At 35.8% G+C, this 18529-nt stretch overlaps 1 protein-coding gene across 1 annotated transcript in view; it reads right to left on the bottom strand.

The window, feature by feature from the left end:
- LOC129217730 (lactadherin-like) overlaps nucleotides 1–18529 on the bottom strand; it is an 81151-nt gene that overhangs the window by 29994 nt on the left and 32628 nt on the right. Inside the window, exons 4-8 of the mRNA XM_054852066.1 lie at nucleotides 17285–17423; nucleotides 10111–10251; nucleotides 3280–3452; nucleotides 251–401; nucleotides 98–145 (exon numbers count right to left, since the gene is read on the bottom strand). Of these exons, the coding sequence (XP_054708041.1) occupies nucleotides 98–145; nucleotides 251–401; nucleotides 3280–3452; nucleotides 10111–10251; nucleotides 17285–17423 (652 nt within the window). The remainder of the gene's footprint in view (nucleotides 1–97; nucleotides 146–250; nucleotides 402–3279; nucleotides 3453–10110; nucleotides 10252–17284; nucleotides 17424–18529) is intronic.

Raw genomic sequence — 18529 nt, 5'->3', positions numbered from 1 at the left:
CCCTATTGCTGTTAGGATTGGCGAAATAAATTAAAATTTGGCGAGATGCCTCCAGTAAGATTTACATAAATGTGAATTCCATTGAGAATAAACTTACCACATTCAGAATCTGTATGCACCCGGAAAAATCCCTGACCACATTCGCCTGTTTTAGAACAAAAAGAAAAAATATATATTTTTTAAACTTGCCATTTCTTCTTCAACGAGAAAGCTTACAGATCTACAAAATGTCTACAGTGTATCAAGGAACGCCTACCTTTGAGCTGACAGCCAATGAGACCCAATCGCATGCTGACGCGCCCCCTCCACGTCACCGGATGCACTCTGACGTAACGGGCCGTGAATGGTTGGTTGAAGTAGTGACGTCGTTCCGTGTTTTTGTCCATGTTGGCACCAAATTCCTAAAAATTTAAAATTATAGTTACTGTTCGTCCGCGGATTGTATGTAATTTGGCAATCTGCCAAGTAAAGATGTTTCCATCTGAATAAATCTAACAGGGGAGACGGGAAAATAACGATGGGATTTTGATGTTTATAATGTCACTAGTGCCTTACTCATTTATTGCATTCTCTAAAATAAAATGAGGGAAAACAAAAACAGTTACCATGGAAACAACAAAAAGAAAAGGAAATATTTTCATTTCGTTCAGGAACTTAAAAGCAAAATGGTAAGCTCAAAAATTTTGCTGTGAATAAATAAATCAATTCATTTTTGCCTTGAGAATATAGATCGAATATACCGTAGATTTAAAAAATGCTGCTGTGAGCCTATTTTCATTTTTACAAAACTAAGGCTAAATAATAGAGAGGCAAAAGTGCACATGTGAAACAAACCAACTAACATCCCTATAAACTAATAGATACGTCCATTTCCGCCTATAAACCGGATATTAGCCTTTCCATGTAATCGGTGGTCAGACAGCACCCTTTCAACGATCAAACTATCACCAGTCAGGCTTCGTTCGAATGTAGAAGCTATTTTCACACCGTCATCCCTTGACGGGCGACTTTCTAGTATTTGAATAAATATGCAGGATTAGCACACAAAAAAATGACCAGATATTAAAATTTTGAACCTTTCGAAACTATTATACGATGGGCGATTGGCACGATAACAGTTGACTATCAATTGTTGCTCAAACTACAAAGACTCCAAAATGTATCGGGCTTTCAACGACTACTTCTAGCGAATAGAAAATAATTTTGAAGATTTCCAGAAACAAAAAATAGAGTCTAAAAGTATTCTGTAAATATTGTCTCTGAAAGCCCTGAAAATTCAATAACATTATTACGTTTTGTACTTATCCATTTTCAGAAACAATATTTAACCAAGAATTCTTGCTCAGTAACAGATGCATCTCATAAGATTACTGCGCCTAAAAGTATTGCAGTAGAGCCTCGTTAGTCCGGCCCTCGTTTTTCCGGATCAAACGTGTTGAGTAAAGAAAAATATATGTTCCCCTTAAAATAGTTTTAAATTAATAATAGCAAGATTGCTTTCTGCAGCTGGTCCGGCTCTTTGGTTGTACTGAATCTTTTGTGGAAAAGTTTTCCGAATCATTGTCATATCATTACGAGATATTTTACAGTGTTGTGAAACACATTTTTGGCTACCAATATGAAAATATATTCAACTTCTCTTTTAAGTGTTTCGCCTTCAGCTCAGTTAAGGCTCTTCCAGATTGACTGAGCCCCAGACGAGGGCTAAATGCAATATCTGGAGGGATTAGCTTTGCAAGCATTGCAGGCAAATAGGCTGTTTGGTAGTTGCTTGCAATTCTGCCTTAGCTTCGGCCATATTCTTTTAGGAGATTTCCTGATAAATACGAAAAGTGCCAAGTTGTATGAACATGCGTCAGTTTTCTTGGAAAGTTTCCGTATTTATTTCAGAAACAATACGGGCTTTGATTGGGAAGGTTTTCAGAAAGATTTCGGGTTCATTTCAGGATGGTTACCGACTTTTAGCGAGAAGCTTTCCTGTTTTTCGCCAGATACGTTACGAGCAGAAATTAGACACATTAGCTTTCAGAAATGTTTCGGATTTTTTTTTTTTTTTTTTTTTTTTTTTTTACAGTGTATGATGCATGTTGAACGGGCCGCGGCGGCCTGATCGTTAAAGCATCAAACTCGTCTCGGAGGGGTCCCGGGTTCGATCCTCGCCGGTCGAAGATCCACCGTCTTCATTAATGGTGACTGGGGGACGTTAAATAGGCTCGTAGTCACAAAGTCCTCCAACTGAAACCTTGGAGCAGGAATTGAAATGGAGGGAGCAAGTCCAATCATTGGCTTAGCAAAAGCGGACTCAGAGACCCCAAGTCACGTGACTCAACGACGACGAATGGTTGGCACGTTTTGCGTGAAACAAGCGAAGGAAATCTGATACCTTCCCCCCCCCCCCCCCAATGCTTTGCTTTAAAATCTATCACATCACTTAGGGTATTGGTTTCATAACTGAAACGTAGTCTTTTCACTATAAGTATTTTTGTATATTTAATTTTTAGTTAATTTTTTATTGTATACGAGGGTATATATGTAACAGCATTCTCTTTCATTATTTCCTAGTAACTCGGTTCCAATATAGCACCTTGAGCCTACTAACTTTTTCAAGCCTTTTCCCCCTTATATATATATATATATATATATATATATATATATATATATATATATATATATATACGTTTTTTTTTCTATGTATATGTGTATATGTATGTGTGTATATATGTATGTATATGTATATATGTGTATATATATATATATATGTATGTATATGTATATGTATGTATATATGTATATGTATATATATATATATATATGTATATATATATATATATATATGTATATATATATGTATATGTGTGTGTATATATATATATGTGTATGTATGTGTATATGTGTGTGTATGTGTATATATGTATGTATGTATGTGTGTATAGGTATGTGCGTATGTACGATATGTATATGTATTTCAAGAGTTTTCAATTCAGTTTCTCTCCCTCCCCCTCAACCACCATGGTACCCTTCACCGGTTAAGCTAGAAATGGCAGGTACGAAGGTATCATTGGTTTAAAATAAAATAACTGAAACGCTTCACTCCCTCCCTTTTATCTCTTCTCTATGAGTGAAACGATATCTCTGGGGGTGCTGGACCAGGGACTGCTCGGTTTCTGGTGTGGTTCAAAAACAAGGGCGGATTCAGGGTCCCATCCAACCGGCTAAGCCAGAAACAGTGGCAGGTGACTGTGGCGTGAAAAATGTATGATGGACGATGTGGGCACCTACCTTGGGGCTGACCAAATTGTCGTCCTTGTAGTAGTGCCAGTGGCTGGTGGTGTTCGAGTAGGAGAGCGAGAAGGAGGTGACCCACTGCTTCCGGCGGCTGTCGCCCCGCCCCTTGGTCACGATTCCGGTCACGATGGTCGGGGGCCCCAGGTCGATCTGCAACCACTGGTGGACTGCGGGAAGGGGAAAAAAAAGAAAAATTAAGTTGAATTTTGACATCTTGAATTCAAATTATGTTTTTCGCAATCCCGAGTGTGTGTATGTAGGCGTGTGTGCAGGCACGTAGCTAGAACTTTGTTAAGGGGGGGGTCCAAGATTTCACGAACTTCAAAAGAGGAGGCATGCTAAAGCAAAATTAGTAGCTCATATTTACGTTAAAAAATAAATCCAATTTAAACTAATTATTAAAATATGATAATTAACTAAAATTAATTAAATAATTGAAATTGATAGAGCATTTATTAAAAAATTATTTAACAAAAATTTTACATTAAGTGGCAAAAAAATTATTGTCAGTTTATAAAATTAACATTAAACTAAAAGTTTTCCCATACTAAGTTTTCATACATGGATAGAAAAATTCCATCACATAAGCTTCCTCTGTTCTGATGCTTTGAAAATGAGTGATGTAATTCCTATTAATAAAAAGTTCACAATAAAAGAAAATCGGAAAACGAAAACTGTTCTATGGATTACTTGGAAAACGCAGGTAATAGTTTAATAAAATATTAAAGCTTTGTAATATATTTCAACAAAATATGTACAAGTCATTTTATTTGAAAAAATAAAGAAATCTATATCTATCGAGTCGAATGTATAACTATGAATGCAATATAACGTAATTCCGCCACCCTGTCAGATTTGAACAAGATTTCTGGCAAAATTCAACCACCCTCTCGACGAAAATATTAGCAAGGTTTCATTTAAAAAAAAAAGCCTGAACTAGTTCTTTATTTATCTACTTTATAACATTCTTTTGATTATACGAAATTGAATGAAGTTTTATCCGTTTTCTAATTATCATTTCTAACCATCATTTAAAAACTTGAACAAACTATTAACTCTTTGATGGATGGAGACTTCCTTTGTTGCAATCATTAAAAAAAAAATGCGTATTACCGTTTTTTTTAATCGTTATTATTTTTTTGCAAAACTAATTGGTAAAATAAGCTATCTTAGGATCCGTTATGGTTTTTTTTTTTTTTTTCTAATGGGGCTTCGTTAGAGGCTTTAGCCTTTTCGGATCTAGTGCAAACCACCGATATGGCATCTAGTCTTTCAAATGCTACCATTAAGGCGCGGATGTGACTGCACAGGAAATTTCGATGCCGAGTTTCCACTAGATGGAGACACTTGAGCTCTCTTCGGTGCGAAACTGCACTAGGAGTTTAATTTTGTCAAGCCAAACGAATACCTGAGAGATCTTTTACCTGTCGAGTAATGGAATGTATGGTGAATGAAATTAAGCATCTATGTATTTTTATTTTAACAACATTTTGGAAAAAATGCAAATGATTGCTTTTTTATAAATGTTTTTTATAAGGTCATGAATGATTTAAACATTATTGGCGATTTTCCTCTGATGTTTTCAATTTGATGTTTCATTTAAAAGATCAAGAGGAGGCATCGCACCCACCTATCTCACCACCAAACACGAGTTCAGTTTATTCGGCCAATACAAAAAAAACTTCTGTACAAATCAGTCTTTTTCAAATTAAAAATATAATTGTAAACAACTACAGGGAAATGGCAATATACTCTATTACGAATTATCGTGTCAGTATTTGATTATAACCTGGTTACTTTACTGTCTTTATTAGCAGTAAGCAAGTGTTCGACTCGAAAATTTCATGATTTGGAGTCAAACGTCAAATTTTGATCATTAAGGTAATCTTCGTCCCGTTTGCGATTGCGATAATACAGTAGCATTACATTAGATACATTTTCAACAATATGTAATATGCATAAAGCTAGCCAATTTTTGAAATCAAAACTTATAGGTTTCTTAGTAAATTTTTTGCTCAACAGTCATCTGATGTTCAAAAGCCTAAAGACAATCTTTTGTAAAAAAATCTTAGAATGATTGTGGTTAAAAATCCAGTAATGATTTAAATCTACCTTCCAAAATTCATCTAACAATAATAACACTTCTGATTCTTTCATTTTCAAATTGGTATAACTTCCATTCTAGGAGCGATTTTGTAATCATCATGTATTCTCGAAAGCATATCACATTTTATAACGTAGGTATTGACTTTTTTTCTCTTTCTTTTATGTGATGTTAGTAAAAGATATTCTATTGCAAGAAATAGCAAATAATTTTAACTTGAAGAAATTAAGAGTTTAAAAAAAAAATCTAATATAGACGTGAAAAACACAAGAAAATGTACCTCGCATTGACCTTTTTTTAATTATATGCGCAGTAAATAGCAGAAACTTTCACCTAGTAATTTTATAGTTAAATGCACATGTCTGTTTTTTTTTTTTACGTTTAATACTACCTTCGCAATTTACTAATGATGGATGCATAGACGCTTATTAAATAATTCCTCAGTAAAAAGGCGGTAAATACTAATCAGAAAATTTATTCCAATGAAACAAATACAAATATGCTTTTCTTGAAAAACGGAACAACATCGAAGAAAGATTTTTTTCTTCAGTTAAAAATGACTAGCTGCTCTTCTCTTGGGACCATAGACTCACATTTCAGTAAGATTTAAAAGTACGAATTTCTAATAATTACTTTTAAATTACATGTGTTAATATGGCCGAACTTGCAATTTCATAAACTGATTACAGTAAAATATTCAAGTCATTTTCAATTTCATTCTTCGCTTCATAAAATTTTGATACAGCGAAAAGTAATTTCGTTGCATCAACTTCAAATTTATTTATTCACTCATGTTCAAAAAAAAAAAAAAAAAAAAACGAACTTTTCAGGATTACAGTTTAAAAGTTGTAAGCTTCCGGGGAGATAAGTAATCTATTATTGTTAAAAATAAACTAAAAGTTTAAATAAGATTATTAATCAAAATATAAAATGAATCTGAAATAAATCATACCAAAAATATAAAGTTCAAAAATAAATTAATAATTAATATTTATTTTTTCTCATCCTCAATCACACGAAATGTGTAGAATTTTTTTTTTCGTTGCTGTCGGAACTTAGTTTTTAAATGGGAAAACATATTAACACATAAATTGCTCGTATTGTTAAGAAAACTTTAAAAGGAAACACTACAACTTACCTAGTTTATGTACACTTAATTTTCTTCTGATTACAATTTTGTTCAAGATATGTTTCCTATACGCGCGTGGTAGAAAAAAACTGTGTGTTAAAACAGAAAATAATAGGAATTTCAATTACTAATTCACTAGGGATGCACCTCACTCTGGCTGTCCTTCGTGCAGCATGTGTCTAGGAAATCAAGTCCAAACGGGAGAAGAGTCAAAACGAAAAGAAGAAAGAAAGAAAACCACCCCAATGAGACTGGGGAATGTTTGTTTTCAATTACTTTGCCGATGGCAATTTGGTAGGCTGAGGGAGAGGGGCCGAATTTCAAGGTCACAACCCAGTTGGGTTGAATTGGAAATTCGTCGTTTTCGGACGGATTCTTCGCGACACAGGAAGAGACCGGCGGCAGCTGGGAACCCGCAGCTATTTCACGAGGTTCTCGTGTTCTGAATTGACTCGGACGCGGGAAAATTGTCGATAAATGGGAATATTTAAGGGGAAAATACCGGGTTTCATAAAATTTCTCTCTTTGGAAAATTTTTGTTGTCGTGAGGTGCAACAACCGAGAAAAAGCAGACAGTGGTCTTTCGGGAAGGGAGGGGTCCGGACCCCATGGACCCCCCCTTGGCTACGTCCTTGGTGTGTGTTTGTGTGTGGGGGGCATGTGTGTTTGTGTGTGGGGGGTATGTGTGTGTGTAGGCATGTGTGTTTGTGTCTGTGTGCAGGCATGAATGTGTAGGTAGTTGTGTGTATGAATGTGTGTGTGGGAGGGGTGGTATGTGTATGTGTGTAGGCATATGTGTTTGTGTCTGTGTGCAGGCATGAATGTGTGGGTAGTTGTGTGTGTATGTAATGGTCGGGGGCCCCAGGTCGATCTGCAACCACTGGTGGACTGCGGGAAGGAAAATAAACTGTTTAAAAATTCGGTGAAAGGTAGACACAGTCGAACCTCTCCACATATCGAAGTATTAAATTGCAAGAAAAAAAAATCGATACATAAAAATTTCGATATAAAGAAGACATTTTAACTTTATCATTTTTCAAAAGTTTTTTTTTTTTTGACAGCGCCATCCATATCTTCATGAATAATTCATCAAATTTAAAGTAAGACATCGTTTTAAAGATTTTTTTACCGCTTTCGGCAAAAAACAAACAGAAAAGTCAAATTGTTGCGTTTTTTTTTTTTTAAGCATCAGTTTCGACTGTTTTTATTTCCTCGTTGCGTTAGTAAATTTCACCCAAGCCTTATAGCTCAGTTGGTTGAGCGGGTTCTGTCCCACCATGGGTTTTATCGGTTTTTAACCCTCCCCCCCCCTTTTTTTTGGAATAATTTTGATCCAAATTTCCAAAAGACATATTTTAAAGTCATTGCCAGGTTGTGAACCGCAGTTGTACTCAAAAAAAAAAAAAAACTTTAGCATGGTATATCGCAGTATCATAGATAATATCTCATCGGGGTGTTTTTTGTTGTTTTTTTTGAGGGGGGGGGGAGTACTTAGTTTATCGTAAAACTACAAAAGTAAACAATCATTTTCTTTTCTTTTTTAGGCCGGATCAGCTAGTTACTCTTAATCAAAATTATAGCGAATGTTTGTGTACGACATATATTATTCATTCATATTTTAATAATTAAAATATGAATGAACGAGGAAAATTCATTAAGCCCGAGAAACTTTTTAGAGAACTGTAATCTAAGTGGTAGATAAAAAACCTGTTAATGTCCAAACAACCTGTTTTGCGAAAAGTTTAATAAATCAGTTCTTTAACTGATTTATTCAGCCCACTAAAAATGTGTTCTGGAATGTTTGCTACACATGAAAGCATTTGGTTTTTCAGTGCCTATTAGGCAATACACTGGCGTTGGATGTTAAGTCAGGGGATCCCCATTGATGTCGGTCAATAACGGTAAACTTTTGACTTGAGGTATGCCCAGAGCCCCCCCCCCCCTCTCAGCCCTGATTATAAGCACGCTGTATATTGCTATAGTTCGAACCCAGTTGTTAATTTAATTTGTCCCTGCAACGAGGAGACAAGTTGTTTCTTCCATTCCACTACTTTGAAATTTTAAAGTAAATGAATTTAAAGTGCACTTGGAGTAAGTAAAAACAAATGTTTCACTTTTTATACATAGATATAAAAAATTTTAACGACATATTTACGTAAAAATGCAAACAGCGTTCTCCGCTTACTAAAAATTTCAATTACCCTATCTTATTAATACAAATACAAATACAAATACAAATGTGACGACCAGCAACAGGCTCTGGGCCCAACTAGGCTGGTCCTAGTCAATTAATTAGTCCCCAATGAAGATCAATGGCCCTCTTAAAGCTCTCCACTCCCTTGCTCATTACCGCCTCTTCCGGTAAGCTATTCCAAGTGCCCACGACCCGGCTAAAGTAGTAGTTTTTCCTCATTTCCAAGTTAGCCTGAGATTCAAATAGCTTAAAACAATGACCCCTCGTCCTGCTTTCCCCGCAAAAATTTAATCCATTTACATCTTTCATTTTGATAAATTTAAATAACTGAATCATGTCCCCTCTGACTCTCCTTTGCTCCAGGCTATACATGTTAAGCCTATTAAGTCTGGTATCATAATCTAAATCTGAGAGTCCCTTTACTAATTATTGCTTTTGTCGTTGGCATTTCAGGAAGAACAAAGCGCAGACGACAATTAAATTACCTAATACAAAGAAACATGTAACATAGCAGACGGTCATAAATTGTTGTTGTTGTTGTTGTTGTCGTGTCCAAAGAAGTGCAGAGTGCGAGAGGTTTAAATGGCTCCAAAAGTCTTAAAAACAAGATCCGCTAATTCTGGAGCCCGATGACTGTAAAGGATTTCATGTGGGTGGTGCTCCAAGTTGGAGGAGGGAGCGAATAATGGACTGGCAATTAAATACAAATACAAAAGTGACGACCAGCAACAGGCTCTGGACCCAGCTAGACTGGTCCTAGTCCATTGACAATCCCCAGTGAAGATCAATGGCCCTCTTAAAACTGTCTACTCCTTTGCTCATGACCACCTCTTCCGGCAAGCTGTTCCGAGGTTCCACTACCCTGCTAAAATAATAATTTTTCCTAATTTCCATGTTAGCCTGAGATTTAAATAGCTTAAAACAATGACCCCTTGTCCTGTTTTCAGTGCTAAACTTTAGCCCCGTAACATCTTTCGTTTTAGTAAATTTAAACAGCTGAATCATGTCCCCTCGGTCTCTTCTTTGCTCGAGACTGTACATTTTTAGCCTTCTAAGCCTGGAATCATAATCTAAGTGGGAAAGTCCACTTATTAGCCTTGTAGCCCGCCTTTGAACCCTTTCCAATACATTAATGTCTTTCTTAAGATAAAAAGACCAAAACTGAACAGCATACTCCAAATGGGACCGGAAATAAAGACATGGTCCGGGGTTAGTTTTGAATGGGGACAGTGCTTGCTGATGGGATAGGATTTGATATTATTTGGTAGAATCTTCATGCCCTTGAAATGTCCAGTACGTAGCCTAGCTATTGTTCATAAATTGATAAATGATTAATATAAAACATATCAGACGATACATTTACAAAAAAAAGCACTTGTCTGAGGATGCAAGACTCACCGTCGCTGTGTTTTGCACACCACCCCCCGTGGCTGTAGATGTGGGCGTCTTCCGGGGTGCAGGTGCCCTGTTTACTCCAAGGCCTGGACGAGGAGGCGGACAGTTGGGCTTGCGGGGGGATGCTGATGACGGAATTGCACTCTGCAAAACAGAATTTGGTTTCTTCAACAAGTGGGAAAAAAAAATAATTTGAGTTTTGACCTCTTGAATTCAAATTATGTTTTTTCGCAAACAAGTGTGTGTGTGTGTGTGTATGTAGGCATGTGTGTTTGTGTGTGTGGGGGGTGTATGTGTGTTTGTGTGTTAGGCTGTATGTGTGTGTAGGCATGTGCGTTTGTGTCTGTGTGCAGTTATGACTGTGAGGGTAGTTGTGTGTATGAGTGTTTGTGTGTGGTGGGGAATGTGTATGTGTCTACGTGCAGGCATGAGTGTAATGAGTGTGTGGGTAGTTGTGTGTAGGCATGAGTGTGTAGGTGTGTCTGTATGTATGTGTAGGTGTCTGTATGTATGCGTGTGTGTGTATGTATGTGTTTGAGCGTGTGTATGTGTTTGTGTATGTGTGTGTAGGTGTAAGTGTGTGTGTGAGTATGTGTGTGTGTAGTTGTGTATGTATGCGTGTGCGTGTAGCATATTGACGGTTGGAGACGGTTTTCGCTAGAGGTGCAGCATCGTGAGGAGCCGGTCGACGGTAATTCTGCAGAGGGTGCTGGGCGGGACAATAAAATGATAGCACATCAAAACAGTCAAATAAAAGCAATAAGCAATCGTGATTGCTCAAAAAAAAAAAAATCTCTCGCCAGGGAACCATATAAGTAATGTGATGATGAGTAAAACGACAACAACGTGTATGAAATACAAATAAAGTATTAAAATAGAGTTAAAAACTCAGCAAACAGCTGTTTCGGGGATGTCAAATGCAAGCCCTTTCATCAGTGCATAAAAGAAAAACGAAACGCCCACACAATGTGGGTCGAACGAAAAATGGAAGGAAGCAAAGTAAATAGAACCTGGAAACCGGAAACAATGCGTCACAGAACAGCAACGACACCTATAGTGCGGAAAAACGTCACAAACAGAAAAAAGTTTTTAAAGATAAGATTTCCAAACACCAGGGAAAGGGGGAATACTCGACTACTGAAGCAGAATTTTTTCAAATGTAATAGGATTCCCAAAATTCTAAATCATAAATCGAAGAACACCCATGAATAACCTTAGCAGAAGAAAAATCGAAAATATGATTGAAAGACCAACAGTGTTGTGCAATCGAGGAACGTTTTAAATCTTGTTTCTTGACATAATTTTCATGTTCCTTAATACGGAATTTAAGAGAACGTCTGTTCTATTTGCTTCGCTTCCTTCCATTTTTCGTTCATTTGTCGTTCGGTTCACATTGTGTGGGCTTTTCGTTCTTTTATGCACTGATGAGGGGCTTGCATTTGACAGCCAAGAAACAGGTTTTTGCTGAGTTTTAAACTCTATTTTAATATTCAGTAAGTTACCGCCCTATAGCCAGGGCAAAGGCAGAAATACATGAAATACACCGCCAGCTCAGTCAATTCCAGCCGAGGACTGCAGTTTCGTGCTTATTAGTACTCATCAGCCCGGCATAGGAGTGACTGAGCTGGTGGTGGAGGTCTGGTCAGTGCTAATTCTATGTTAGCTACCAGTTTGTTTGGCACTCTTGGCTTCCTTAAGAGGTTTTCCACCTCCAGCTCAGTCACTTTCCTATGCCGGGCTGATGAGTGCTGATAAGCACGAAACTGCAGTCCTCGGCTGGAATTGACTGAGCTGGCGGTGTATTTCATGTATTTTAATACTTTATTTGTACTTTATGCACGTTGGAGTCGTTTTACTCATTCCATAGTACAAAGTTTTCGACTGCCTTTTACTTCCTCTTACAAAAAAGGAAGTATTGTATTCGCAAAAAAAATTTCACTCAAAAATCGACCTTAATTTCCATTTTACTCACCCCCGAATGAATGATGAGGTTTTTTTTTCGACTCGACCAGACGTGGATAAGTGCCTAAGAATGTTTAGACACGCGAAATATCTGTAATGACGATTCCCGAGTTAATGACAATGAGTTTTCTCGTGACGTCTGTATGTGCGGATGTATGTCGCATAACTCAAGAACGGTATGTCCTAGAAAGTTGAAATTTGGTACGTAGACTCCTAGTGGGGCTTAGTTGTGCACCTTCCCTTTTGGTTGCATTCGGATATTCTTAAAGGGGTCTTTTACACCTTTTTGGGAGGAAATCATTGTTAATTTCGATGTAAGCTCAAGTGGTGTTATAATTTGGCGGACACTTGGTGATATATCGCCATTTTTGTCGCCAAGTTTGTCGCCATGCATACATACATACTCACACACTGACTCCTTACAATCCCGAAATCCCGCGGGACTGAATTTGGCGCAGGATTGGAAACCATAATACTCAGGGCAATACTAAATGAACAACTACTTTGGTGCAACTAAGTCGCAGTAGTAAACACGTTGGTAAAGCAGAAATTAGCCATTGCTTGCAGTCACGCGCGACGGGGCTCAAGAAACCCCTTTTTCAATGAAAAAAAGTGTCAGCTCTTGGGGTCTAAGATATCCCTAAGATCACGGCAAAATGCGCTCTGTAAAACTGTTTTCTCTGTTATGACAATGGCATCGCGGGAGAAAAAACTGCTTCAAAATGGCTGCCCAAAAGTGCAAGAAGTGATTTTTTAAGCACTTCTATTATACTTGATTGTCACGGAGTAATCTGAGGCCTACTTTTGCTTAAATCTCAGCAAAAAGACTACTCAGAGACTTCGGGATTTCACTAAATGATTTGCTTTATCTTAAGGTACAACTTAGCGCTGAAAAATTAAAATTCTAACATAAAATTATTATTTCGGTTGGGATGGAAAACAACAAATTTCATATTAATTGCCCCAATAAATGTTTAAATATAAAATCCATTGTTACAAATTTTGTTACCTTGCAACAGTAATGGTAATAGTATGTAATGTTATAGTAATGTTTATAGTAATGTTATAGTTGTTTGAATCGAGGCTTCTCTGGAGCAAGCAAGAAATGCTCTCATCTATGAAAATAATCGATAATGGGGCTAAGTAAAGACACATATTAAGATCTTTACCACGGAGTAACTTGTATGTTTCGAAACATAAATTAGTTTGGGATACCTTTAGTATTTAAATGATTTTAATTAAATTATTACACAAATGAATCCTAGAGAGGAACAAGGACTAATTTTTAGTGCCAACTGCTTGAAGTTTTAGACACGTATATTGGTTTTTTTCCCTTCTAGTACGGAGCATTTATATGAAAAAATAAGGTGAAGTTTTCGTAAATCTATATCTGAAACACATTTACACTAAAAAGAATAAAACAACATAATATTTTAACAAATACTAAGCACTTTTCATAATGCACTCAAAAGGACAAAATAACTTTTCTGAGTCAGAAAGAACATTTTAAATATTCCTGTAGTTTTCAATTATTCCAAGAAAATCACCCAGCAAGCGAAGAAAAATGAAGCTCAAGTCATTTCAAACCAAACTTTCCCAGAAAAATATGTTGTTTCAACATGCAAAGTATGATTGAAAGCTAGATAATGATAGGAGAGAGAGAAAAATTCTCCACATGACTTGAGCTGCACTTTTCTTCGTTTGCGGTGTCAATTTCTTGGAATAATTGAAAGCTACAGGAATGCTTAAAATGTTCTTTCTGACTCAGAAAAGTTATTTTGTCCCTTTGGGTGCATTATGAAAAGTATTTAGTATTTTTTGAAATATTATTTTATTAATGAATAACTTCTTTTCAAATTTTATGAAAATAAATATAGTTTTTAGACTTCATTTCTATCGTAGGAAAGTTTTAGATAATTTTCAAGAAATCAAAAAGTTTTACGCTTTAAGATTTTTGTTAAAGATGTTAAAAGAAATATTATTTTGTTGCAAGTAAATTAGTTGCAACGTAAATGAACTCTGTAAAAAAGTTTTCTCTGCCTGCACAGTATCAACATGAGAAAACAACCTCCAGCAAAATAGCTGCTGCAAAATGAATCGACGCGATTTTTGGAAACATTTGGATTGCATTTTCTTTTCTTCGAAAAGGAATGTTTTTAAAACCCGTGTCCTGAGAAGATTAAAATGTTTTAAAAAAGTATTTTGGACTGAATTATTTTTGAAATTTTAAAAGGGATCTTAAAGTGAATAATTTTTCTGCGTAAATTTTGTTGCCCTCATATGCAAAATGCGTTCAGTAAAATGCGTTTCCCTGCTAGCACAATGTCATTTCAGGGAAGTTAACAGCACTGAAAAATTACTGTCGTAAAAACAATTAAAATATATATTTTTTAAAAATGTTGAAAGAGGTTTCTAAAAAAAAAACTTTTTTTAAACATTTTTTACTTCATTTTCCAAAAAAGGAAGTATTGTATTCGCGAAAGAATTTTCACTTAAAAATCGACCTTAACTTCTATTTTACTCACCCCCGAATGAATGAAGAGGTTTTTTTTCGACTCGACCACACGTGGATAAGTGCCTAAGAACGTATAGACCCGCGAAACATCCGTTGTGACGATTCCCGAGTTAATTACAACGAATTTTCTCGATATGTCTGTATGTACGTATGTATGTGCGGATGTATGTCGCATAACTCAATAACGGCATGTCCTAGAAAGTTGCAATTTGGTATGTAGACTCCTAGTGGGGTCTCGTTGTGCACCTACCCCTTTTGGTTGCATTCGAGTGCTTCTGAAGGGGTCTTTTGCCCCTTTTTGGGGGGAAATCATTGCTAATTTCGATGTCAACTCAAGTTGTGTTATATTTTGGTGGACACTTGGCGATAGATCGCCAGTCTTTCGGTCGCCAAGTTTTGTCGCAAATTTGGCGATTTGTTTTTTTTTTTAAATCTGTTTCAACTTGGCGACAGATTTGGCGATTTGTTTTTTTAAATCTGTTTCAATTTGGCCACAATTGGTGATATTAGAGAGTGAACTACTGAATCACACTAAAATTGCCAATAATGGGGAAATAACATTGAATTGGAGTAAAAGGAAGTCATGTGATGCACACATCAGCTCGTCTTTTTTATTATTTTGAAGTATTCTTTCCGCTGAATTTTTGTTTGAAGCCCCTGTTATACTAAATGTACTCTGTAAAAGTGTTTTTCTGTCCATGCGAAAAAAAAAATAATTTCCGTTGCAAAATGTGTCTCAATAACTTGAGTTAATTAATTTTTATTGCAGTTATTATTATTTTTTACTGAATTGTGTTTTGCTTGATTTTAAAGGTTTTTTTTTTTTTTTTTTTTGACTAAAATTGTGTTGCAAGTCCCTTGCAACACTAACTCAGTACAAGGGTTTTCTTTGTACTTACACAGTGCTATTTCGGTGGAAAATACTCTGAAAATATCTGTTCCAAAAATGCTTAAATGATTTTGAGTAGTGATGTTCCGGATATCCGTATCCGTATCCGCGGATATCCGAGGAAAAATAAAGATCTGTATCCGTATCTGTTACATTTTTGACGGATCTTAAACGGATCTTTTCTATTCTAAAAAATTTTAAATATTTGAATAAAAGACTTAAATTTCGTTTAAATTAGGTTTTATTCCCTATTTAAATTCTAAGGTATCATTTCAGAAGCCAACCGCCATATGCGTTATTATTTTTTTTTTTTTTAATTTTTAGTTTAATATTAGTTTTTGATATAGATTTGAGGTTTCTGTTTTTCTTCATTTTGATTTTTCCCGGCATCCTTCAAAAAAAGAGAGACAAAAGGCTCTATTTACTGTTTGTAAAGGTGTTCTCGGCTCTGTTATTTCGTCGGTCGGAGTCATTTGGGTGGAATGGGTCAGCGCTGCATTTATGCTGAAATCAAATGCGAAAAATTATTTCTAGCCTATCTAGTAGCAGCTTTACATTCTTGCTCCTGTATCCTACACTACCGAGCAAGATAGAAATAATTTTTCACATTCTATTTAAGCATTAATGCTGCGCTGACCCGTTCCTTCCAACTCTCCATCAGTTTTAACGGAGATTTCTTCAAAGAGTCAATCATAGTCTTTATTATATTTTCGCCGTAGATGACATTTTTTGAAGAAACTGTTATTATAGTGACGGGAATACCTTCCGTAATAAATTTTACATTTGGATAGTTGAATTGGGCAAAAACATTTTGAGATCCGCATCCGTATCCGTATCCGCGGATCTTGACACTAATGATCCGGATCCGGATCCGTATCCGCGGATCTACTTTTTTACCGATCCGGCACATCACTAATCTTGAGCTCCGTAAAAGGGTTAATCCGCTAGAACTGGGATATTGTGAGGAAAAAACCCCAGTGCGAAATGTCTGTCCCAGTCTGTCTGTTTGTAAGTCTTAAGTAATTAAAATGATTAAAAAAATTTTTTTTTCAAAAAATAGATGGGAATAAATAAATGAACCATGTGTTTTAGATTTAAAAATAAATGTATTTCATTTGTATAACTTTAATTACATACCCGATGTATGGCAAATGAACACTGTAAAAGAGTTTTCTCTGCCAGCACAGTGTCATCGTAGAAAAAAACTCAGCTTCAATTTTCAATTTTTTTATTTTTTTTCAAATAAATAAGGGTGGCAACTTATTGCTTAAAACATTAAGCCTGGGCAGAGTTAAGAACCAAATTAAAAAACTTTCAAATTTTCGGGTTTTTTTTTTTTTTTTTTTCAAATTTTAAGCGTCTGTGTTTTTAATTATCCAGACTCCAATTTATGGAAAAGAATAATTTTATAAAAAAATGCACTTCTGTTTGAGTATTTCCTATCAAATACCTATCAGTTCGTTTTGTAAACGAAAGGAAAACACTCAAAAAAAGACACTTTTATTTATTTCTTTATTTATTTTTTTGGTTTAATGTGTGAAATTGCATTGTTATTAACTTTTCACGTCAAATTAAAATTAGATTATCGATGCGCGCCAACTTATGGTTTTCTCAAGGAAGAACGGAAGGGGGGGGGAGCGACGATGGGCTTTTTAGCCACTGTCTCACTATTCGCCCACCAACATTTTAGCTTCAAAAATTCCCGCGCGTGTAGTAGTAGAGTTCCTGTCCATTAACTTTATGTTTTCTTTTACACTGTGCTGTTTTTTTTCTCCGAGAAAAGACTTTGACATAAAATGAGTAAAACTTACCTTGGCAGCCGAGCACTTCAATGCGCATGCTCGGATGCTGGTGCCACTGAAGAACATGAATGCGAAGGAACCTCGCGGTCACGTTGTGATCTAAATAAGTCGTCTGCGTGGAGTGGGAGTCGCTGTTCCCTTTGAAAGTCTGAAACGAGCCTCAAAATAAGGAATGTTACATTAGTAAACGAGACAAGAGAAAATAGAATGGTATCCAATTGTTTATGAGGAGTCAGTACCCTAAATACTATCAAAAATTCGATTATTTGATTTTTATATATTTTGAAATTCTATTTCAAAATATGTAAAAATCCATCAAAATATATATAAAAAAAAACCTCTTTAATGATATAAACTTCTTGATCGTGCTTATATAAGAAGTAAGTTAAAAAAGGCTTTAAAAAATTGCAAACCTATTTTGATGAGGTGTGATTTTCCCCTTTAAGTTGAAATATTTCGAAATGGTATTTTTTGAAACTAAATGTTCCTTTTTATCAGAAACTAAACTGCGTTAGGCTTTGAAATTTTTACTACCTATTCCATACTGCATATACTGAAGTAAAATTTATCTCATATTCAAAAAAAAAAAAAAAAATTTATAGAGCTGATTTCGTGTTGCAAAATGGCATTTTTTGAAAAAAAAAAAAAAAACAGAGTGACTTACACATTAGAAATTTAAAAAAAAAAAAAAAAAAAAAACTAAGCTTTCTTCCTGTAAAATTTTACTTCAGTATAGAAAAAAGAATCTACTTTTTAGGTACGGAAAATTTTTCATAATTGTATCTTTAATAAATTTTCAGAAAAAAGTACATGAGCCTGTGTAAATGAACATTGACGGTAGAGGGGGTACTGACTCCCCTTGATGTCACCATAGATTGGTATTCATGCGGTAGAGAAATAGTTGTTCATTAAAGCTCTCATTATTTTTTCAGAAACGGGAAAATAAACAAATAGACAGAACAGAGTCTATTAGTAGAGCAGTCTTTCGGGAATATCCGGGGGGGGGGGGGGGGTGGAGGGGGCATATTAATGGGATCAAGGTTTTTGTTGTCGAGTGCCACCTAGACTGGCAATTCGGGGTGCACTGCTCTCCTTTTCCAACTTGGTCGGTTTGAAGTTCGACTTCTACAGTACACACAGGCCATAAAGACCCGTTTACAGGGTAGGCAACCCTTCACAGCATAATAACACATTCACACAAAGAAAGGACAAGGGCAGTAGAGAGAAAGTACGTCCAGCCCGAACCGGGATTCG

Source organism: Uloborus diversus, chromosome 2 (genome assembly GCF_026930045.1).
Source record: "Uloborus diversus isolate 005 chromosome 2, Udiv.v.3.1, whole genome shotgun sequence".
Classification (NCBI taxonomy): domain Eukaryota; kingdom Metazoa; phylum Arthropoda; class Arachnida; order Araneae; family Uloboridae; genus Uloborus; species Uloborus diversus.
This window is presented reverse-complemented; position numbering and strand designations above follow the sequence as displayed.